This window comes from Cervus elaphus, chromosome 31 (genome assembly GCF_910594005.1).
Source record: "Cervus elaphus chromosome 31, mCerEla1.1, whole genome shotgun sequence".
NCBI classification, from domain to species: domain Eukaryota; kingdom Metazoa; phylum Chordata; class Mammalia; order Artiodactyla; family Cervidae; genus Cervus; species Cervus elaphus.
The window spans coordinates 25,724,165-25,749,733 of record NC_057845.1 but is presented as its reverse complement, the minus strand read 5'-3'; the positions used below and the strand labels follow the sequence as shown (position 1 = coordinate 25,749,733).

The 25,569-nt window shown below is 36.3% G+C and overlaps 1 protein-coding gene across 6 annotated transcripts in view; it reads right to left on the bottom strand.

Annotated features, from left to right (window-relative positions):
* Nucleotides 1-4,463: 4,463 nt before the first annotated feature.
* ROBO2 (roundabout guidance receptor 2) overlaps nucleotides 4,464-25,569 on the bottom strand; it is a 647,901-nt gene continuing 626,795 nt past the window's right edge. The window contains exons 25-29 of one of the 6 annotated variants that reach the window (XM_043893214.1): nucleotides 21,673-21,855; nucleotides 18,936-19,109; nucleotides 12,046-12,318; nucleotides 10,086-10,286; nucleotides 4,464-8,329 (exon numbers count right to left, since the gene is read on the bottom strand). In XM_043893214.1, coding sequence (XP_043749149.1) covers nucleotides 8,328-8,329; nucleotides 10,086-10,286; nucleotides 12,046-12,318; nucleotides 18,936-19,109; nucleotides 21,673-21,855 — 833 coding nt within the window. In that variant the 3' untranslated portion in view covers nucleotides 4,464-8,327. The remainder of the gene's footprint in view (nucleotides 8,330-10,085; nucleotides 10,287-12,045; nucleotides 12,319-18,935; nucleotides 19,110-21,672; nucleotides 21,856-25,569) is intronic. The other 5 variants (XM_043893215.1, XM_043893217.1, XM_043893216.1 and 2 more) reach the window with 5 other exon arrangements.

The window sequence follows — 25,569 nt, the reverse complement described above, 5'->3', positions numbered from 1 at the left end:
CTATGTTGGGGTATTCTAATCTATTGATTGCATTCATCTACCATTATTCAAAATTAATCAAGTACATTTAAATCACTACTCCCACCATTTTACTTCAATTTTCCTTACAACCTATCTTCTTTTACACTTAATGCCAATGAAATTTCACGTAATGGTAATCCTCAATTTCTCTCTTGAAGTTTTATATTTATCCATTTCTGACTACATTGAATTTCATCATTACTAACTAGCTGTTTTCCACATTTCAGTGCAACTCAGTTCTGCATTGTCTCACTGACAAATTATAAGCTATCTCTGTAAATCTTGTGTGATCCACTATTATTTTTACCAAAGTTCCACTTGAAGTAGAACCTAGTGAAAAGTGAATAAGCTATCCTTTTGGAAGAATTGGAAGTTAAAGGAAGGGAAGACAGTGAGTGTATTTTAATGCTTTCATTTTAGCCTAATGATTTGAAGATTTAACAATGCACAAAAGAAATATAGAAAAGCTAAGGAACATATTGCAAGCTTACTTGTTCCTAAGTGCTCAGTATTGGTATCAGTTAAGTACTTGAAATTCTATTAAAAATGGGGAGGATACATGCAATTTCTCACTACGTATTTTTTCTTGATTATCTCCACAGCATGAGCTTCCCAGTGGTAGCTGAGCTCATGGCTCAGTGGTAAAGAATTCGCCTGCCAAGGCAGGAGACACAAGTTCAATCCCTGGGTAGGGAAGATTCCCTGGAGAAGGAAATGGCAACCCATTCAAGTGCTCTTACCTGGGAAATCCCATGGACAGAAAAGCCTGATGGGTTACAGTTGATAGTATTGCAAAAGAGTCAGATACAATTTAGTGACTAAGCAGCAACAGCGTCATCTTCACAGAACACCGGGGATTCACATGCGTCTTTCTCATGGCTTGATATTGACTTTTAAAAACCGCAGTAAGGCATGGTATTTATGCCTTGGGGGCCACTAATGTAGAGCCCGGTGATAGAATGAAGAATGAGTTTCCAGGAAAGTACTTCTCAAAGTGAGTTCACATAGTACTAGTCTCACAAGATGCCTTGAACAGATTTGAAAAGGAGTCTAGTAGTAAAGAAATCTGCACATATTCAACTATAGAGTTTTCACTCTTTTATCTCTCTTCTTTATTTTATAAATATCTATTAAAATTTCATACACTATTTTGAGGAAAACTAGAATACTGGACAAAGTGATGGGGCAAGGGGGAGGTTAATGAAGCTAATACAAATTGTATTGCTTGTGAATTTTTTGGAAAGCCCACCTTAGTGCCTTTTTCCCTTTAGTTCAAAAACATTCATCAAAAAGATACTTTTCTAGAGATCAGGGGCAGACTTCACAGGACATACTCATCTATTTATGCAGGCAAAAGCTATTTCTGTTTTAATTACTCTGAATATTTAATTCTTAGCATAATATCTCAATGCTTGCTTGCACAAGGAAGCATTAAGGAAACAAGGGCAAAAACAAACAAAAAATAACTACCCCCCCAAAAAAAACCCCACAAAAACTAGTTTGTCAGAAAGAAATCATTCATAGCGGTTGTCTAGAAAAACATCATCTAAGAAAAAACTGACCAAAAAAATGTTGTCTATTACCTAGAAGCTGTATCCACCAAGGCATTTTTTTTTTTTTTTAGCAACAAAAGTTACTATGATCTAAGGGCTGTTACAAGAACCTACAAATTGGACACTGACCTGAGCCGAAGGTGATTTATTTGAATTATAAAACAAAAGTATTTTTCCTTTATTAGGAACATAATTTAATATATATATGTGTGTATATATATTTCTTGTAGCTTGACAGCCTTATGGCAGAAAGTGAAGAGGAACTAAAAAGCCTCTTGATGAAAGTGAAAGAGGAGAGTGAAAAAGTTGGCTTAAAGCTTAACATTCAGGAAACTAAGGTCATGGCATCTGGTCCCATCATTTCATGGGAAATAGATGGGAAGACAGTGGGAACAGTGTCAGACTTTATTTTTGGGGGCTCTAAAATCACTGCAGATGGTGACTACAGCCATGAAATTAAAAGACGCTTACTCCTTGGAAGGAAAGTTATGACCAACCTAGATAGCATATTAAAAAGCAGAGACATTCCTTTGCCAACAAAGGTCTGTCTGGTCAACGCTATGGTTTTTCCAGTGGTCATGTATGGATGTGAGAGTTGGACTGTGAAGAAAGCTGAGTGCCCAAAAATTGATGCTTTTAAACTATGGTGTTGGAGAAGACTCTTGAGAGTCCCTTGGACTGCAAGGAGATCCAACCAGTCCCTCCTAAAGGAGATCAGTCTTGGGTGTTCATTGGAAGGACTGATGCTGAAGCTGAAACTCCAGTACTTTGGCCACCTCATGCGAAGAGTTGACTCATTGGAAAAGACCCTGATGCTGGGAGGGATTGGGGGCAGGAGGAGAAGGGGACAACAGAGGATGAGATGGCTGGATGGCATCACCGACTCAATGGACATGGGTTTGGGTAGACTCCGGGAATTGGTGATGGACAGGGAGGCCTGGTGTGCTGCGATTCATGGGGTCGCAAAGAGTCGGACACAACTGAGCAACTGAACTGACTGACTGACAGCTGGAAGGAAAAAATGTGTTAACTAGAAGCTGCAAAGGAATTCACGTTTGTAGTTCTTTATAAATTAAATGCACAGTCATACAGATGTTCTTCACTTGTCACTGGGATTCCTGACAGCTTTGCAACACTTTCATGTATCAGATTCCTTTCCCTGGGCCTGAAGAAAACTCCTTCTGAGGGTGAAGGCCAAAACCAGATGCTAAATTCATTCAGGTTAAAGAGTCCTTGAAATCCTGAGAGCCCACCCTGGGCTCCCCAGGTGGTGCAGCAGTAAAGAATCCAATGCAAAAGAAAAAAAAAAGAATCCAATGCAAGAGATGCAGGTTTGATCCCCGGGTCAGGAAAATCCCCCAGAGTAGGAAATGGCAACCCACTCCCCTATTCTTGCCTGGAACATTCCATGGACAGAGGAGCCTGGCAGGCTATACAGAAATCAGAGCTGCAAAGAGCTGGACTAGGACGGAGCACACACCCACATCCCCCACCCTGCCCTTGCCCCTGTCAGCCCCACCCTTAGCAAGTATTTGTACTCGCCTTTTCTTTTGAATTCTTGTGACAGTTTCCTATTACTGTGCAGTTTTGTTTCACATCTCTGCTATGAAGTGAAATTTAGCATGAACCCTGCTGATTTCTTCTTCCAAAGAGATAAAATACATTTTTACAAGTTGAGGGCATTAAATATTATTTGTTGTTTAAATGTGTACCACTGATATACCTTTTCTCTAGCTCATGTACAATAATTGAGAGAACAGTGTATCACTTTAATAAATCTTTCTGGTAACTTTTCACTTCTGCCCTATGTAGGAGCTTCCATGGCATACTCAGATTCAACAGGGCAATGATTGTTTTGTAGGTGCCTCAGTGGGTAAAGAACCTGCCTGAAATACAGGAGACCCTGGAGACATGGGTTTGATTCCTGGGTAGGGAAGATCCCCTGGAAGAGGGCATGGCAACCCACTCCAATATTATTGTCTGGAGAATCCCGTGGACAGAGGAGCCTGGCAGTCCATAGGTCACAAAGAGTCAGATGCAACTGAGTATAGCACTACCACTTTCATATTGGTAACTGATATATTTTGTCTTTATCCACATATACATTGCTATTGATGTAATATTCTTTGTAATTATTTTAACACTATTTATCATCTTATTGTTAACCTAAATTAAATGGATCTCTGAAATCTGTTGTCCACTTCCCATGGATATTTTTAATATTTTTAAATGAATTAAGGTTTTCTGTTTTTAATTTTCCTATTACTAAGATTACTAAAGAACTCAAAAGTTCTTTTTAGTTTTAGAGAGCATCTGATCCTGTAATTGCACTTAGTGAAAAAGAATGAAGTATTTATGAAGTACAATAGATTAAGAGAATTTTTCTTTTCTACCCAATCCCTAAGATAACTGTTCGACATCCATCATCTTAAAAAATTTTTCATGAATTATTCAAAAGCAATTAAGAAATACCCATTTTCTTCCAATTCTCACACTTAGTTATATTTTAAAAGTAATTATTTAATAAAATAATTAAATATTAAAAATAATTTGTTAAGTACTTTTGCAGCCAAAAACTTTATATTGTATCTATCTGAAGGACTTCATGGGGTGGGGAAGATCAGCTCCCTAAAGTAGTGCTCATAGAATGGGATCTATAATTTCAAATGCTTTTAACATTCTTCATCAGTGACTTTTAGTCACTTGCTATACATCAACACCAATTTGTATTAATCACCACCCAATCTATAACCAAATGAGAAAATGAGATTATGCATTTGGTCATAAAACATTAATGTAGAATTCTAAAAGTGACAAAATGGTCTGTTTTTGATTTGTCTACAAATCAAAGCAAGCAAGTCTGTTTTACATAAATGGCTTTTTTACAAATTTGAAATGTGAATATATTTTATTTTTTTTCCCAGTGAGTACACAATACACAATTCTTTGACAATACTATTAACCAATTTTATGCCAATTTCTTTTCTGATCTAACAACATCAAATGAAACACATTAAGATTTTGGACGCTGTTTGGTGACTTAAACAAACTACAATTAAAAAAAATCCATCTATAAAACAAAGTATAAAAAGTCTACCCACGGCCACAGAATCCCTTATCTTGCAACACTTTAAAGTCACAATAAATGCTTTTGAAAAGTATGAGATCAGAAAAATTAGTAAATTGAACTTCGTTAAAAAAGTATGGTGTTTCATTTGAAGTACATATCATAGAGAAGCAAAAGAAAAGTTAACTTCACCTCTAAGATAATGTGGAAAGACATGTTGTTTTACACCAATTCTTGTCAAGTAATTCTATAAATACAGTATACAGAAGCAGATGAACAAATTAGTGAATGTTGTGGTTCTGCATATCTTTAATACTGACACACAATCACTTTCCAGTGGAGAAGATAAACCACAGTTTAGAGCTCCTTCGGATTATAATTAAGTTGTCAACGGGCAATTACATAACTGTTGGATAGAAATCTGGAGGTGTTCTAGTAAACTCATACAAACTTTCAACTCAAAACCCATTGAAAGTATATTTAAATAGAGCATTAGGCTATGACATAGAACACCATTTAATGTTTTGTTACCCAGAGAAAATCAATTTGCAATAGTTTTACTTCCCTTTGATTACAGGTTATTGTAAATGCTGGTCTTGATTTTCCTATATTCGCCATTGAACTGCATTCAAATCCTGTGAAGAAGAAATCAGCTGTTTTCATATCCCCGTACTTTAAATTCGGCCTGGGGGGAGAATTGGAGAATGGGTAGGGCCACTCTGCTTGCGTACACCGAGGCATACAGGAGTTGGATACTAATTCAGCCGCTGTCCCCCCTGCAGACTATGCATGTTAAGAATGGAGCCATTCTCCTGGGGGGCATGACGACACAGCAGCATTGCCTGTGAGGGCAAGATGAGATTACATTCTCCTACCTAGACTTCCTCTGACAGCTTAGGCAGGCCCCTGTTTAGACCTGCACAAGAGTGAGCTCTGTGAATTTCCAATCATTTCACTGGCTTCCAAATGAAAAAATTCATGGCAGCTCTCATGACATTCTGACTTACACTTACTGGAAGTTTTTTACATATAGCAAGGTGACAAAGGCTTTGATTTTTGGTAGTCTTCCTGAATTCATGTGGGTTGCCACAGTATTTTTTCTTGTTTTATATCTTCAGGAGGAAAATATTTTGGGTGCAATATTAGCCAATTAATCTAAAACTAGACTTAACGGGGAATGTGATCTATTGTAAAAGAACATTCCAAGTAATCATAAGACCTGACTTACTCTCACCAAAACAGTTAATTTTTATGAACTGAAGGTATGAGACCATGCCCTGGATTACTCCAGAAGTCACATACACATACTGTTTTGAACTCTTCATTTATTAGCCACATATACTGCCAGTTACCACGGGTAAAAGTCTATGTGGAGTATCTGTAATGAATTAAAGTTTCAGGCTAACTTGGGTTATAGGGGAGCATGAAGCATAAAGAAGGAACCAAAAAATGAACAAAACTTTGCATTTAAAGAGAAAGAGATGCAGTAGGGGACGGCATAAATAAAAAACTAAATTCTTCACATCCTACAGTTGCATATAGGTATGTATTCATTCTTCACAGAAACTTCTCATCATCCCCAGTCTCTCTGTCCCAGAGAAATCAAACTGCATTAAAATTCAGGCACTGATGGTAGAAAGATGCCAAAGGGTATAGTAAGTGTGTCTCAGAATTCTTTTTCTCTTCAGTGTAGAAATGAACTACATGGGACCAAGATGATGTAGGGGGCCCATAAAGAATATTATGTTCCTCTCTACTCTTGCCTGTGTTGATGCAGCCTTAGGGAACAAAAAAGATGGAAACATTTAACTAGGTTCCTCCCTTCGCTATAACAGTATGATACACACTTCGTGACTGAGCCAATAATGCACAGAGTATGAATTGCCATTCAAACTGGTCCCATATTTTAGAATTGATCTTAACCATCATAGTGAATATCTTTCAAAGTACCAACTACTGAACATATCATAGGACAAACATGAGAAAGCATAACTAGAAATATAATTTACAATTGTGTAGGTAGCACATGGAAAAATGTCACAAGTGGGAATTTCAGGAAATTTCTCTTCTACTTGACTGATTGACTATACATGTACAGTAGCTAATAAATATTTCAAAGTCATATTCATTTGGAGGATACATGACTGATGTTCAGGAACTTCTGGTTCTCAAAGTCGTGAAAACAAATGAGGCAGGACACTGTTATTAATGTCCACTTATGAGGTTTGGTTTTATTTAAAAAGTGTATAAACATGCATTGTTCTTCTTTAAAATTATTCTTTTCGATTTACTCATTCAAAATGGGTCAAACATTTTTTAGTTGGTAGCCAATTTCTGAGACTGAACCATAAAAGATTTATTCCAATAAATCTACTTACTGTGAACTGAACATACTCTGAACACTGCTTTTTAAGCACTTACAATTTGGCTATACATTTGGTGGCATAAACTTCACTTCTTAATCAAATGAAACACAAAGTTGCAAATAGACTGCATTATTTTTTAAAAAGTAATGAATTGAAGTGATGCAGCTCTATCCTCTAGCATGTACTGTACATGTATTAGAGAGATGAAACAAGATATTGCAATAGAGTTTTTGTATTTGGAAGCAGCCCGAGTATGTCCTAATAATAAATTGCCTCTTTAACTATTTGCTAGATATTCTAGAGTTCATTTTATTTGTTTCCTTGGGGAACTTCATATTATATTCTGACTTAATGAGTTGGAGAGATTAGTTATGGTAATTCAGACAATGCTTTTTAAAAAAACTGTAATATAAATACAGCTCTTGTGAAACACACTAATTTCCCTTTGCTTGTTGTAATTCTGAGAGGTCAATTACAATGACAGGTAAAGTTGTTTCTAAACATAACTTTAATTTCCTTTTTTAAAAAGCAAGTTTAGTACATCATTGCTACCTGTATATTTTAATGCCTATTCAGTTTTAGGACTTCAACTTCCTTCTTTTGACCCCTGTTCTTATCAATAGTAAAAGCCACGTAATTGCTTTTCTTTTCTTTTTTATTATTGACTCAGTCCCTGATGTTCAAAGAAGACTTAGCCAACATCACTGTTCCTTTGCATCTTCCTATTTCTACACCCCAACGGAAACCCCCCTAATGTCATTGGTTACAACCAGCATTATCCAACCTAGCTTACAGTACAGAAACTCCCTTCACATTCAGTCTTTTTCTTCATGTCACGAGGAGTAGAGATTTGTGCTTATCACCAAATAAAATTGCAGTGCAAAATTTAAACATAAAAGTTACACAATTAAAAGTTAATATATGGCACCACAGCCTATTAATTCACATATAGTACAACAGACCAATAAGAACAGACAATAATATGAACAGAGCTAAAAAGAGTGAGCTTGCATAGCAATGCACAAAAGAAATTATATACAGAGGAAAATCCTTTTCTTCCTGGAGGGCGAGCTTTGTTTTCTTTCTTTTCTATATACTCCTGACAAGAAAGAGTTAAGGTGGGTGGTGTACTTAAGAGAAGAACACAAGTAAAATATCTGTGGGATATGTGTGGCTGTGTGTCTTTACATTGCATTTACAGTTCTTTTAATAGTACATAAATAAAGAAATTGTTCATTGCACTGATTATTAGTGTTATCACTTCCATGAGTTCAGACCTGATGGCCTTTCAGAGCAGCTTTGCATGTCTCCTCTCAGTTACTCTGCGAAGAGATTTAAAAAAAAACAAAAAAACAGAAATAAGTTTGCATTTAAACTAAGTATTCTATATCTTGATCAGCATAACAAAAAGCAAGGCACACAGATAATAGATGAAGATGACATCTTGGATTTTGTGAGGTTGTGAATTTAAAATTTTTTTCTTATGGAAAGGGAAAGACAAAGAACGTTGTAAAATTTCGAGACTTAACATCCAAGTAAATCATTTTTATATTTCTTATGAGCCTATAATTACTCCCATATAATAGTTACAGTAAAATCCAAGTAGTCCTGAATCAAATTAAAATGATAAACACATCTTAATTATAATCAGATTAGTAATAGGTAACAATAATAACTCCTATTAATTAAAATTAAAGAAATTTACAGTTTTGAAAGTACTTTCAGCTTTCATTATCTCATGGCATTCCCCAGTCTGAGCATCAGAGTAATGTGAACATATGAGTAATGCAATGCTTTAGACAAGGGCATAGAGAGTCAGGAAGGTAGTTTACTTTCTTTTCTCACATAACCAGAGAAGGTTGAGAAGACTGGAATTCAGGGCTATTCCTTCAGATAAACTGAATTCAAGGAAGCAGTTGAAAATATAATTCTGACCCTGGTTAGTGAAATTGCCAACTTTCATGATGCAATGAACACAAAGAATTCAATGCTTTTCACTGTGTGTGACAAACCGTGACATCCCCTCTCTTTCTCTAGTATTTTATAATTAAAAAGTAGTTTAATTATATTAACTACCAATGCCAGTTCTTTATCAAAAAGAGAAATTTATATGTTATTGTAATCAAAGTACTACAAATTAACTAAAATCAATGATGAACTTTTCAAGGCTGACTTCCTAAATGTACAAAATAAAAAAATGAAGAGTGACTAGGGGATGAGGAATTCCCAAGAAGGTTCTTTAAAACTACCAACGGGCAAATATTTCCCTATTGTGCTCGGTTAAGCAGGCAAAGAAAACTACAAAAAACTATATTTAATTAACATGTAAGTATTAAAATTAATTGCCTAACTTCTACAATTTTTGTACAAAAAAAAACCCAAGCTTGAAACAGAAGAAATGTTTATTTGACTGATAGAAAGAGCAGTGGTCTTTATTATAACCAAACCTGCTCAAAATTATAATTTATTTTTTTCTCATCATAAAGCAAGCTTTCTACAGTTTTGAAATTTGTTTACTGTGGCTGTGTTCTTGATAGGATTCGGGACATACTTCAAAATATGGCACCTTCGCATACTGAGTATCTTAGAGTGAGGGAGTTTGAAAAAAATAGCAGAAGCATAAAAGAGCACTCTGACTTCTCCCACCTCACCCTTCCCTGAAGGATGATGATTTAAACTATGTGACAGATAACTGCTCTGTACCAAGAGGAAGGAAGATATTCTTGTCAAAATTTTGTTAAACTAACCCTTGGTTACTTCTTCACCCTTTACTACCCCCAGCCCAAACCTCTTTTTAAATTCTCACACATTTACTGTTTCTTTGTCTAAAGGAGCAAAAAGTTTACTGCTCTGGTCCCTTCTTTGAGTCTTCATTCTCCTGTGAAGGCTTCCATGTTCATGCAAAAATTCAATAAAATGTGTATGCTTCTTTTTCTTGGTGATCTCTCTCATCAGTTTGGTTTTCAGACCCAGTCAGATATTCTAAGAGGGTCAAGGAAAACATTTTTCTCCCTTACGTTATTCTCCCAGTTTTCTTTCTCAATCACCACAGCCTTTTAAATGCCCTAAGGCACTTACATAATTCACCTGTAAACTGTCCTTGACTATTTGAGCCCATATATCCTATGTCAAGAAGGTCGCTGGCGTTGCGCTGGTGGCTTCCCCTCAAAGCATCGGCTTTCCTAGGTCCAGTGGATCCCTTAGAAGAAGCCGTTCCTGATGAGCTGTGACCCCCTGGAGATGGGAAATTGGGCTTGCTGTAGGGCACCAACGTCTCCTCTGAAAAAAAGGGAACGCAGTGGGTTTAGGTGAACAGCTAAACAGAGGCAAAACAAATTTAACTTTAAGCTCAAGCTAGGCTTTTTTATCATTTCACTCTTTAGTAAAATTAAAAAGAATTTAACAAGACCCAGATATTAAAGGAATGTCTATGTGCAGGCAACATTTCCTACAACAGGAACTGAGGCAGGATTAAATTAAAAGAGATCTTGGGATAAGTATACAATGTCATGTATTATTTGCAAAATTTAAATTCATTATAAAAGAGATTTGCATGTAATGACTGTATTGTTTGACAAAATCTTTTCTGAGAATAATTTCTGGGTTCAATGGGGCTGAAATTTAATTTTTTCATTAAGATGGAAGGAACATGGTTTTTGTCTTAAATTATGGCAACATTTTCTCAATTTAGATAAAGTACTATATGCTAGTTGATAAACTATGCTTCTTAAATTTCTTATTGCTTCTTTGAATAGAAATACACTATTTTAAAAGCTGTTTATTTCCTTAAAAGAAAAAGAGAAATTCATTCATTTTAATAATGTTCCTATCCTTTTTATGTACCGTCTCTCTAAAAATAATCCATGATGGGCATTACTAAATACTTTGAAATACTACTGCTTTTTCTCTCTCTCTCTTTCTTCTTTCATTTTTTCTCCGTCTCTCCTCCTTTCCACCCCTCTGTCTCTTGTCTCTTTCTAGGTATGAGTTATCATTACTGTGATTAGATGACTAAAAACCATGCGAACTGCATTTAGTATTTCTCTTCTTAGATAGCTTTAATGACAAGCATCACATGATTTTTCTTTTACAGCCTTAATGATGTAAGCTTCCTAAATGTTCCACTAAATCTAGATATTAATATTATCATCGTTTGGCTCTTTCCTAACTATATTTCAAGCTAAAACTTTAAGCACCAAGTTGTGACAAAATAAAATTATTGAAAATGCATAAGTAGAGGACATATCCAGAAAAGACTGAGTCCAAATAAATGAAAGAATGTATAAGGAAACTTTCAATGTGTGTGTGTGTGTGTGTGTGTGTATGTATGTTTTAATACTCAATGAATTCTGACATAAGAGATGTTGCAAAAATGATTTCTATAACTGGTTAAATGTACCTCCACCAAAAAAAAAAAAATCCAACTGCAAATGATGAAACTTATTTTGTGACATTTCCAGCAAGCTTGATTTATAAGCAAAAACATTTCCCATTGAAGTGCTAATAATCAACTCAATTTAATCAGTTGGAGCAAGTGCAGGTGCCAGTTTCACCTTTTCTAACATGAATATTCTGTGATTGTCTATTTGCAACTTTGTTATTTCCATTAATTTACCAATTTGACTGAAGTGAGTTCTCTAAAAATGACTAGTTACTTCAGTCAAAATGGACAAATTGGTTGAAGGCAGAGATTCAACTGATACTAAAGATGAAGTTTAGTGGTCTTAAAAGTACTCGATACAAACAAAAATGGCAAAAAAAAAAAAAAAAAAAAATCAAATGGTTTCCTGAGCATTACAGATGAAGCCCAGATGTCTCTTGGGCTCAAAGACCCTATGCAGAGGTTAACTTGAGGAAGGACCCCTACTGGACTCAGCCTTAAGGGATGCGCAGGTGAGCTTTGCTGTGAATTCCAACTTCAATTAGTGGTTCAAGGCAAATGCATTTCAGATGCCCTTAAACAACTGGCATTTCCAAAATACCTGGTAGAAAAAAAAAGGTCAAAGTCCACACTTTCTTGGGACTGTGCAGAACACACCTGGTCCGACACCTTGTTTGTGGAGGGCTTTCCGTATGTCTTCTGGGCGTTCAGTGGAGTTTATCCATTCCTGGGTTTGCCGCTGCCACTCTAGGGACGTTTTAGCTGGACAATCCAAAGAGCTCTTTGTGTCTTCTAGGGTGGATGCTTGCTGTCTCTCCAGAGAGCTTCCTTTTCTCTCTGTTGAATTTTCCACGTTACCAGCATGCTGGCTCGAGCCTATCTGCTGCCTTAAACCCTGACCTGGAGGGGGATCTGGTGGTGGTGGAAGATCTAAAAATTTTGAATAATGTTTAGAATAAACTAAAATGTAATAAAAAAAAAATACAGGTTTTAATTCAAGATGAAGAAAAAAGAAAAACGTCGCCCTCCTAAAGGTATCACCCATACAAAATAAATTTTGGAGAGGAAAGGTCAGTTATTTATATCTGAAATGCATATTATTGATCGCTTTGCTATCTTTTGATCACAGTGCCTTTGAAATAAAATCAACCAATTTTATCCAACTATTGTACATGGTGAGTGTTTTCAATTGCACATGGAGGCTGATGTTCAAGGTGTAAAGGACAGTTTATGATTTCTCCATCTTTAAGCCATTGTCCACTGCCACCTCCCCAAAGTAGAATACCAGGACACAAAACAACTAGAAATTCCAGCAGCTGTGTTAATAAAAGGCCCTGGGAAGAATAAAAGCTGCCCTGTCAATCTCCCTAGGAAATGTTGCCCTCGGGAAATTAAGAACTGTATGCTGGATCATACACAGCATATGACTGCTCTTATTGGTGTATGTGGCACATTCAGCAACAGTCAAAGTGTTAAGCTAACATTTATTAAATGCAATTAACATTCTGCTTGACAACCAATTCTGGCTGCTCGTTTCATGAGTTAGCTAATGAGTTACAACTAATATATTATAATCTTCCAATGTATTAATTTTAATAAGTAATAACCAATGTTCAGAGTTTAGATAGAATATGCTTCATGGTGCTAGAGAAGGCAATGCATCACGAAAAACTGAGATGTAGTGGAATATATAATTTTTCATAAAAGCTCTTTACATTAAATATATGAAAAAATTAAAAGTTCAAATACCTAGCTAATTTTTCATTTTTCTCTTATTAGCTTGTTAGACCATGACGCTTTTATATTTGAAATGTCTTCAATTGTCAAATCATAGTCGCTTTTTTCATATTTAAGTATTATAGTTCTATAATATAATGTATACATTTATATTAGTCCTATACTAATATTACTTTGTTGAAGATTTTGAGATCTTCTAAACATTCTAATGAGATGGTTGGATGGCATCACCGACTCGATGGACATGAGTTTGAGTAAACTCCGGGAGTTCCTGATGGACAGGGAGGCCTGGTGTGCTGCGATTCATGGGGTCGCAAAGAGTCGGACACGACTGAGCGGCTGAACTGAACTGAACTGAACTGAAACATTCTAACATTCCTTTGGATTATTTCCTCCATTTTTTTGGAATGTTGTTGCAAACTTTGTTCATCCTTAGAGTATCAATAGTTATATTATTTGTTCACCAAGATCCATTATCATGGACAATATACATACTTGTATCATTAATAGAAGATAATGTATATAACATAGATAATTATTTCCCATGCCATCTTAGCAATGGTGCACTTGTTTCTAATAATGTTGTTCATGAAATTCAAAAGGAGAAAGTATAAATTTCTTGTGTACACAAGATAGTTTCTTTAAGGAAGGCTCAGTTGCTCCTTTAAAAGACTTTCTTAAGAAGCTTAATACTCTCCTTTATAAGCAAACTAATATTGACCTTCATTGAACTGACAATGAAAATATCCTCAGAATCTACTTGGGGAGTTCCTACACTGGAGCAGCATTCCCAGTTCTTATGTACATCATCTTGTTAGATTATGAATTCCTAATTATTGAAGGGAACTTGGTTTCTATCTGGGAGAACAGAGTTGCAATTGGAACATTTCTTCCAAAATGAAAAGGTAATCCAATATTGAGAGATCTGTTTGTTGAATAATTCACCAATGAGTTTGGTGCTTCCTCTATACTCAATACTGATTTCCTTCAGTTTGTATTATTAGAAATGCAAATTAATTATTTTACTTGAGTTATTGGACTTAAGACTGCCAGTTGGGGGGAAATTATTACATTTGCTTCTAAAATAACATATCTCGTCATTGATTTTTATTCTCCATCAGAGCAGCTTAATTTTTAAAATGGCCAAAATGGCATCTGCTTATGCTAGCTAAAACTCTGATTACTATTTAATTTAACCTGAAATTATATGGCTATATAATTCAGTAATATCCTTGGAGTTTGTATAGTCTAAGATGAAAGAACATTGAAAGCACACTGAAATAAACAAATTGGAAGAAAAGATGAGATTAAGAATGGCTGTGGAAAAAATGAAAGAATGTAATCAAATATGTTTGCTTAAATTAAATTTATTATTCATTTCTGTTGATTCATTTCAACTAAATCAATTCACCAAAGAGACTCTTACTGGCCTATTGAGAATTTGCAATTGTCAGGCACAACAATCCAGTGATATGTGTGTCATTATTATACTCTTTTTTAGGTAAGAAAAATAGGCATAAAGAAATCAAATATCTCCAGTCTGGGTCTCTCCTTCCATGAACTCCAGATTCATCTTAAGTAAATCCATATTGAAGAGTTCGGCTTTGATGTTTAGTAAGCATCTCAAATTTCACACCTGGAAAGTGAGCTCTAGAGCTTCCTGTGCAAAATGTTTCCTCCCTAATGTTCCTCATCTCAATTACTACAAGCTGGTCGTAAGGCTGGAGTAATCTTTGGCTTCCCTGCTTTATACCTTTATTAATTTCATTAACCTGTGGGCTCTGCCTCCCTATTTAGAATTCAACCTTTCTCATTGCTTCCACTGATTCTAGCTTGGCGTGGATCTCAACCACCTATTCCCTACATTACTTACATAGTTTCTGTGTGATTCCACACAAAATCACATTCAGGCTATCTCATAGCATTCAGAATGATTTGTTTTTTAATAAAAACTTAAGGAAAATCTCTAACTCCCCTGCCTTATGCACACACACACTCTCTCTCTCTCTCTCTCACACACACACACACATGCGTGCACACATCAATACTGTTTTCTCAAAGTAAAGAGCCAATGTCCTTACAGAGGCTTATTAGGGGCTTCAGAAAAATGGTCCTCACTTACTTGTCTGACTTCACACTCTATTTTGTTGCTCCCTCTGCTTCACCTACAGTCCATGGGGCCACAGATACGACTGAGTGAGCACACACACTGCTTCAGTCACACTCTTCCTCTTCCTTTTAATTAAACACTTCAGGATTCCACTCACTGTTCTCATTTCCTGGAATGACTTTTCCTCAGATATAAGCATTGCTCTTTCTCTCGTAATCTTCTAATCTATTCTCAAATGTCATCTTCTTGGTAAGGCCTCCCCTGAGCACTCTACATTAAAAATATCTCCCCCATGTCTATATTTCTCAGCTTCCTTCCTAGGTTTTGTTTTCTCCATGACACCACCATCTTGTATACCTTTATTTTTCACTTTTATATTTATGTTTGTCTTTATCTATCTTCTCTCACTAGAATGTGAGCTACAGGAGGCCAGGGAATTTTGTCTGTATAGTTCCCACTGTGCCTGTCATTTGGTAGGAGCTTAATAAATATTTGAATGAACAGATTTATGAATCAATAGATTAATGAATAGAATAATGACTAGTTTGCTCAATGGTCAAGTTTATTCCATGGCAGAGCTGGGAAAGAGCCCTTTCTCTGAAGAGACATTAGGATGAGGGGAGGACAGGCTGGAAGGTGATGATTTAGGGAAAAAAGGCTGACAGAGAACTAACTACCTCTCTTGCCTCCTTTGTTCAGCATTGGTCAATGGATTCGCTTTAAAGGATATTCTTTGGTTTATGCAAATGGAATAGATGATTTGCACTGAACAATGCCTACTTAGGTGAGACTTTATCCAATGGGGAAGAACATTTCCTAATATGTGTGTGGGTTTTTGCATAGTCTTTGAAACAGAGACTGATACTGCCTACAATAATAACATTCCTGCTCCAGTAGATAGTTTGACGCCATGTGACAGAGTTCTTGCCCATGAAGGAGTGAATGTACCATCTGCAGGACTAGCTACCATCTCATCTAGTCGCTCAGCTGTGCCCAACTCTTTGCGACCCCATGGTCCGCCAGGCTCCTCTGTCCATGGGATTCTCCAAGCAAGAATCCTGGAGTGGGTTGCTAATTCCTTCTCCAGGGGATCTTCCCAAATTAGCATTCGAACCTGGGTCTCCCACATTGCAGGCAGATTCTTTACCATCTGAGTCACTGACTAGCTATAGAATGTTCCAGGTAATCACTTCTGTTCTGTCTTCCCTCGCTCAGAAACCAGGAAGGTCCCATCTTGGAAATAACGGGGTATCAATATTTAAGAAGCAAACATCTTTACATTACAACTTCGAGGAGAGCCACCTGACCTTTATAAATCACTGTGTCTGTGAGAAATAAACTGTTACCATGCTAAGCCACTGAGGGGATAGAGGCTGATATAGCAGCCATCAATAGTTACCCTGATTAATATATTCATAAACACTGCTGTAAAATCTATAATGCAAAAATTTTACTGTAAAACATCTATACATTAAGTGCTACTAAACTTCCCCAAAAGAACAGTTTGATTTTACATACAAATCATATGAACTTATTACTGATGCATGGATTCATACCATATAAAAACTATGGCATAAACATCTGTGGTAAAATAACAGTATTCTTAAAGATAACCTGTAGAATGCGATCCAAAATAAATCTTCTTTATCATACCTAAAATGTCTTTGGATCAAACACTTGTGAGCCAAAATATGCTTTGCAATATCAGTACTTTCAGAATGTATCTACTAATGACACATAATCCAAAATCTTTTTTGGAAAGCTGGTAAATTTGAAAGTTTAGGAACCTATTTGTGTTTTAGAAATATAAGCAATATATCAATCATGCTTTAAACTAGGAGTTAGCTTACTTTAACTAGACTTTCTGAAGAAAGCTTGCAAGGAAAATGTTTTAGGGAGAAAGAAAAGAGCTATTTTATTGGTTTATATTTTATATCTTCCACATATTCTGGATATGATCTTCAAACATTTTGGAAAAGCCACAAAAATACCCATATAGTCCCTGGATATTTCCCTCTCTTCATGACATTCATAGCAGGAAAATCATACAAAATTATTAATGCTGAGATTTGTAATAGAATATCAGTGAGTAGTCCTTTGTATTTAGAAGGAATAAGATCAACACTATAGACTGCTTCAAGTGCTCAACTAATCTTCAGATCACTGGGGGCAGAAAGCAGGTGGCACACATTTTTGCTCACCATAGGATATCCACTAATCGAGAATCAAAATCTTGATTGTACCCTTACCCTTGTATTCCACAGAAACACTTTCCAATGAAAACAAAGGAAGCAGGAAAGATAAGTAAACCTGAAGGCTTTTAGACAAGTTATTTTGGGCTTTTAAAGTCTTCTTAGCATTATAAAATGACAAGAGGAAGCACAATGGAGACTGCCAGCAAAAGACCTGCCCTCAAACCAATAAAGAGCAAATACTTCCTTTCCAAGGAAGCCTCATCCTGTCCTATAATGGTAGGTTTAAGAGACTGAGATGAGTGCCAAGAACTCAGTTACAGCTTCTCAAAGCTAACTGCATATTAGGTTCTCCAGTGGAGCTTTAAAAATACTCATGACTGGTTTTCACCCCAGAACAATTAAATCAAAATCTCCAGGGTGTATTTTAAGAGTTCCCCAGATGGTTCTGATGTGCAGCCTGGCTAGGTTCATTCTTTTGATGTTTGGTAGTGCTATCTCAGGAAAAAGTTTGTGTGCTTAGCTGAGATAGTGTAGAGAAAGAAGAAAAAATTTACCTTTGGGTCTGACATTATACTGGGCTCTTTACATATGTTATCTTACATATTCCTTAGGATAAAACTTCAGTACAAATACTTTTTTTCCCATATTTAAACATATGATAAGTGAATACAGAGTTGATGAACTATTCCTTATTGAAAAAGGATGTCTTCCAATAATATTTTGTTTCCTGAAACTAGCAGTATTTAAGCAAATACTCAAAGACTGGATGCTGTATATAAGTGAAAAAATTGAAATAAATCAGCAAGCTATGGGCCAAAGTAAGCCATTGCCAGTTTTGTCAGTGAAGTTTTATTGGAAATCAGTTATATCGATTCATTTACATTTATCTATAGCTGCACAGACACTACAATGGTAGTGTTAAGTAGTCTTGATAGAGATTGTTTGGCTTGGCTAAAGCCAAACATATTTACTATCTGGACTTCCCAGAAGAAGGTTACTGACCCACCAACCAGATGGTCTATAACATATTTTTAGCCCCAAAATTCGTGAAATTTAAAAATTCATAAACTGGAAATCTTTGTCAAAAAAAAAAAGACTTTTTGAAAAAGTCTTTTTCAAAAGTGAAATACCATCTAAGATATCTTAATTCAGCTTTAAAAACGATTCAACAACATGGCAACTGCACATGCTACTTACATTTTCTTCCTCAATCTTAAAAAGGAATGGTCGTTAGAAAGCACTAATGGAAAAATGCCAGAATAGCAGAAAAATCAACATGGTCAAGCAGGATGGCATATATTTCCTGGGGTTGGATAATTAGAAATAAATCCAGATTGTTAAAGAAAAGGGGGTGTTTTATTGAAACAAGACCACGCTGCCAGGGGGTCAGCCTGGCTACATAACAAGATGATACCTGATCTACCATCGTGTCTTTAAGCTAAGTTAGTGACTTTGCAGAACATGTCTCTTCAGTTAGGAGACCAGAGAGAGGAAAACAAACCTACCATCTGTCATCCCTTCCCTGCGGTGAGGCAAGGCTGGCTGTGGGTCCGCTCGCCCGCCCTTGTGTTTTTTAGTGGGCCGAGGCCTCTGACTTTGACTCAGGGCTGCGCTGGTGTTACTGTCAGTAGAAAATGGGCTGGTTGGTCGAGGTCTTTGAGAGGAGGTAAAGGCTTTACCTGGAAAGTAAACAAAGGGAATGAGATATAGAGAACGTTATTATAAGGCACTGATTCTGTCTTGTATTTCTGCTCTAAGACTAACTTCTAAAGCTGCCTGGAGATGTCATTTGAAGGTACAAAATACTGGTCCATCTCCATAGGAAAAATATGCCCTCTTGCATTTTTTTTGGTCCAGTTTTTATAACCAATATACTACCCACTGAAAAATGCAAACAAATGAATATGAAACAAGTCCACCACCAATCAATATTCCTTGATTATATTTTTATTTAACCTTGGTGATCTTAGCGACATTTTCATAGATATATGCAAATTTGTGCAGCTTTTACTCCTTAAAGTTAAGAAGGCTTTTTCTGAAGTGAATTATGTACTGTCTTATTTAATCAAATTTCACCCTTGGAACCTTACGAACTTTCTTTGAGCACAGAAAAATGTCCTGTAGTAATTACATTTTAAGTTTTACATGAAAGGTCTGCTCAGACACATATATTAAATTGACCTTACCACCCATACACATACACAATGAATTCTACTTCTTTTAGCAGAAACTCAATAACATTAGTGTATAGTATAGGATAAATAGCAGTTTAAAATCACCTTGTAAAATCACCAAAGTGCAATAGGTGTTTTCTGATGAATAGTACTCTATCTGAGCAGACTCCGAATTCTTACTGAAAAATGAAATGTGCTATGTTCTTTTCATAGCTTAGTGTAATATGTTGGGAAATATATTCTGGCAAAAGGTTAACTAATAAATTTTCAACATTTTATGGGTTTAATTACGGTATGAGAAGGTTTATGTACATATATTTATTTTCTTGTGCATGTATTCATTTCATTCAAAACTACTGTATGTAGTTACATTTTAAGTCAATGTGACATGATACTGCTTAATGCTTTATTAGCTATTAGCATACATGCAAGAAATGTACTTATGCCTTCTAATTTATTAGTTTCCTCGCACTTTCTTACTGCTCTGCTTATAACTATGTCACACAAAGCACTCAGGCAACATAAAGTTTCTCACTTGGGCCTTATAGAGCAAGAAAACTTGAATAACTGTTATAGTACAACATATTTTAGTTCAGATGCTATATGAAAAATAAACCTCTGCAATGCCTGGAGAATCTTCCTTACTTTGTAGTAAGGAAGTAGTAATCTTTCTTACTAGTGCACACTCAGATAGTATAATGTTATATGGTGGTAGAATTCAAAGAAAGTTCCCAAGACTCATTTTTATAACCTGAGAGTTTAGTGAAGGGTCAAAGTCATTTATCTTTACCTTACTATTTGAATACTATTAAGATTTCAAAAATGCATGTAGCATTTCATTAGTTTGCTTTGTAAGGTAGCTCAGTTTAATTCTTATACCAGAGTTTTCTGCTATGTGTATTCAAGACGTACACAGTCATGTATTAATAATAGGATCATGCCAAAGCTATTTTGTTCAGTAAGACAAATGATTACAAAATTACTGATCTATTAATACAGTGAATCACATATTTATTTTTGAGTTAATGATAAAAAAACCTGGAAAACTACATAATTGGTCTTTTATATTATTATTACTTATTATTTTCAGAAATCCAAATTAAATTGTGCTACAGAACAATACACAAGTAATCATCATTTTATTCAACTGGCAAATGCAGTGGGTGTATTTTTAATTAGCATCCTTTAAAACAAATAATAAATTATTGGATTAAAATCTTAACAGCCAAACAACTACTAAGACCATCAGCCATTTGAACGGTTAGACTGACAGCCTCAGACCCATTCTCCCCATGCTGAGAAAGCCTTCCCAGAAACTGCATTTGCAGAAAGAAACGGGGCAAAGGAAAGTAATGGAGATAAAAGCTGAATAATGTTAATCACTGGGTACATTATTGATTGTGTGAGAATTTTGCAAAGTGTGAGTTATTGAAAATTTAATGGCAATCTTAGCTGCAGCTTGGCTGTAATAGAAGAAGGAAGCAGATTCCAGTTAATCAGTAGAGCTTTGAAGGGAAAGGGGAATAAAGGATGGAAGGCTGTGAAAGTGAAAAGTGAAAGTGAAAGTTGTGTCCAACTCTTTGCGACCCCATGGACTATAGTGTCCATGGAATTCTCCAGGCCAGAATACTGGAGTGGGTGGCCTTTCCCCTCGCCAAGGGATCTTCCCAACCCAGGGATCGAACCCAGGTTTCCCACATGGCAGGAGGATTCTTTACCAGCTGAGCCACAAGGGAAGCCCAAGAACACTGGAGTGGGTAGCCTATCCCTTCTCCAGGGGATCGTCCCGATCCAGGAATCGAACGAGGGTCTCCTGCATTGCAGGCGGCTTCTTTACCAACTGAGCTATCAGGGAAGCCCTGGAAGGTGATGAGTAGGAGCTTATTCTTGGCTCTGCAAAGGGCATATCTAAGAGAGTTCTGGTAATAACTGAGCATTCAGACTTTGTCCATGCAGATTAGAGAGAGCCCTGCACTCAGACGCACTGAGGAGAAAGGACAGATCAATAGCTCAGTGTTCAGGGGAAAGATTCTCTCATGCAAAGCGTGTTGACTCAGAGTCTACCAACCTGTTCTTGCAAGGCTGGTTCCATCCAGCCTAAAACCAGCTTTATCTGCTGCTGCCACCAGAGCTTGTGCAAAACTGCCGCTGGCAAAGATGGAACCATCTGAGGAGCTACCTACGCTAGATCTATGACTAGAAAAGTTACGGTCCTCATCAGATGCAGAGCCCCATCCATTTACCATTGAACCTAAAAACAAATGTATTGTCTAGTGAGTTGTTATATTGAACAGCTCATCAGCTTGTACACACTGTACTAATGAGCAGAGGGATTCCTCCACTCCTCACTCTTCCTTGAGGTAAACCTGGCTTCATCCAGATTTCTTCAGCCATGTGCAAGCATCATCCATGTTTTAAACATTTCTTGTACAGAAGAATTAAGTTCACTTAAAACCTGTATCTGTTTGCAACCCCTGAATAAGACGTTTCCTATGACTCCATTCTGATGTTTTTCAAATTGTTACATAATTATTTTCTAAAAGAGAATTGCTATGTATATTCTAAGGCCTAGAATTCAAAGAATAACACTTTTATTGAAATAAAGTATAGCATATTTAAAGTCAATTTATCAAGAACTCAGTTGAACAGTATGAATATATTTTGAATTTAATGTAGGCTAGTGATAATTTCAGTGAAATGTACACTTGTTTACTGCAGAAGGGCTAAAATTATTTTAAGGTTTTCAAATAAAAATTTGATTACTCAGGAAATAATAAACACTATCATAAAAATGCACAAATAATATCAGAACAAATAGAATATAACAAAATATTTCTTTTTGTAAAATTCTATTATTTTCAAAGCTCAGTATGATTTCTTTGTTTTCCAATTATTTGAAGAACTCTAGTTTTCTCTTTAATACTAATTTTTATTTTAGAAAATTAAACATTATAAAGAAAACCACTGACATTAATATGGATTCTTCTACAAAGTGCAAAATGGCAACAGAGGGAAAGAATCACAGCTTTATGTGTAAAGAGCTGCAAAACAAAATGCTACTGAGAAATACTTATTCTTAATTTTAGCAAGTCATTTACACTTGTATCCTTTTTTTTTAGATCAAAGCACAAGGAGATCATACTCAATTACTTAATACAATTAATATTATAATATTTCAGTTGATGTACAATTAATATATGACACAATAAAGATACCAAGTATTGCTTATCCCAAATTTTTAAAAAGAGTCTAAGACTATGGCACTAATTAGTTAATATTAACTAATTTAACATTAGTTAATATTTCTAAATAAACCAAATACATATTCACATAAAAGAGACTAAGACTATGGCATTTAAGTGCCATGGATTTTCCCCCCTTTCCTCTAATAGTTAAGAGACAACAGTAAAATGTTGCCATGATAAAGTCTTTGTACCTTTAGCTGAGGTGCCAGGATGCAATAACATGGGTTCATGCACTTTCATGACACAGAAAGCAGAAACCAGAGGGGTTAGAAGGATCAGAGAAGTTAAAAGGGTGTTAAGTGTAGCAGAGAAAGATAGAGTTTTGATTTTATTTGCCAAAAGCACGGAGATGCACTTTTTCCTTTCCAAACAAATTCCCCAGACACAGGCCACTGCAAGGAAGCCAAGATAACACCAGCAACAGAGCCTCCTCCGAGAGAACCATTTCTGAGTTAATAATCACAAGTCAAGGATCAACAGCCTAAATTGAAAGGAGAAATGATGCAATCAACTTTGTAATATAATGCTAGAGTAGATAAGAAAAAATCAAAGTGATTCAACCAGTGATCACAAAAGAACATGAAACCCTAGAACTGAGGATATTTTCAAAACATGGGAAAACTCAGTCCTGGCCCGTCCTATGTCCTATTTTCAGTATTTCTAAACGTCTGCTGAATATCTGCAAATAAATCTGTGCCAACTCACTGAAACTCACTCTCCAAACAACCGTCACCTTTCTTATATCTCCAGTTTCATTCCTGATTTCCTCCTGGTCCCTTCCACCTTCCTCACTGTTGTATGAAATATTTTTTTCTGAAACATTTATCACATAATTCAGTTTGTTTATTCAAAGCCTTACTTAGTTTGTCAATACACTTAAACACCAACTGTTTTTGAGTATTTGAGATCCTTCGATACCTAGCGCAGCCTACGTCTCCGGTCCTATCCCTCTAACAGCCTGTGCCTCGTTACCTCTCCTGCTTCATCTCATTCCTTTGACACATCTCTAGATTGCTACTAACTCTAGTGCCCACTGCCAGACTTTGAAGTCCAAATCATCTCTTTCATCACCCTGATTCTACTTCATCTTCAACCCTGTCTCAGAGAGACTCAATCTCTTTACCTCCTGTGTTCTTTAAACAATGTGCATACACTAGCCTATCTTATCTCTGAACTTGAGCAGACCCTTTGGTCCTTGCCCCCCATGTCCTCTGCCTGCCTTCTGTCTGTGGAAAAACTTTAGCCATAGGATACGTTTAACCAGAGAAATGAGAAAATGCAAAAACAAAGGAAAACAGACAAAGGACATCAAATAATAATAGTTTAGTCATTCAACATATTCAAGGACCTTTAGTTCCTCTCAAGGGCTATAGATAATATCCTGAATCATATCCTGTGAGCTGTCTTATAGATTCTGAACCCCCAGAATCTATAACCCCCGCAGGGTGAAGAAGTTCATTACACGATGGCCAGGCTGTAGCGAGGACATAAGCTGCCACAATTCTAAGAACTGGCCTCAAGAAATGGGAGCAAACCGACCCTGGAATGGAAAAGTAACTGTTCTTAAAACAATCAAGATGATGCTGGTCAGATCACGAATGGCCAATTTCAAGATGACTGTCAGAGCTGACTGAAACACATGCTGTTTCTGCATGTTGCCCCCTCCCGCAGCCTATAAAAGGTCTTGCCCATTGATTATCAGTGGTGGGGAGTTGGCCTTTGGACAGGTGCCCACTTCCCTCTCCCCCAACCCTGCCATGCCAGTATGCAAAGCAAAGCAAGCCTTCCTTCCACCAACCTGTCTTTTTATTGGCTTTTTGTGTGGCAAGCCGGACCCCACTTTTGATTATATCTCTACAAACTGGGCTTCCCAGGTGGGGCAGTGGCAAAGAATCTGCCTGCCAAAGTAGGAGATGCAAGAGAATCAGGTTCGATCCCTGGGTCAGGAAGACCCCCTGGAGTAGGAAATGGCAACCCACTCCAGTATTCTTGCCTGGAAAATACCTTGGACAGAGAAAATGGGGTCGCAAAGAGTCGGACATGACTGAGCAACTGAACACACACCACAAACTAGAATTTGTTGTATATATGTTTTCTCTTCCAGACAATGGAATTCTGGAGATCAGGAACTACTTGTTATGCATTTTAATACCTCATGTACAGAGACACTGAACAATAAAAATTCGATAAACATTTGCATACTGAATTAAATGTCTTCAATAGTTTCATTATTCAGTATAAATTCATACATGATTTTATTCCTTGTGTAATTTCCTAGCCTTGGCCTTATTTTAGTTACAGCAAGAACATACTCACAGTAACTCCTAGAACATTTATTAAATAAGGAGTATAAGGTCAGTCAACTCTTGTTGCTTACTTGGACAATGAGGAAAAAGTGATGGAATTAGTCCTTCATATGAAGATTTCCACATACAAATTTGATTTACCCATGATGGACAGTAGGAAACCTCATCACCCCAAACTAAAAAGGTGCAAGTGCCCCCAGGTTAGTATAGTTGAGTTTGCCTTCAAGATGGGGGACAAGAAGCAAACAAATAAACAGAAGGAAAAAATTTTCCATCCCTCTTTGTTCCTTTGTTTTTATCTTTGACATTCCAGCCTCTCTATTTGAGATGTGGAATATATATGATACATACATATATACGTATATACCCATGATATATGGAATGGGTACATTGTTGCAAATATTTTTAAAGAAA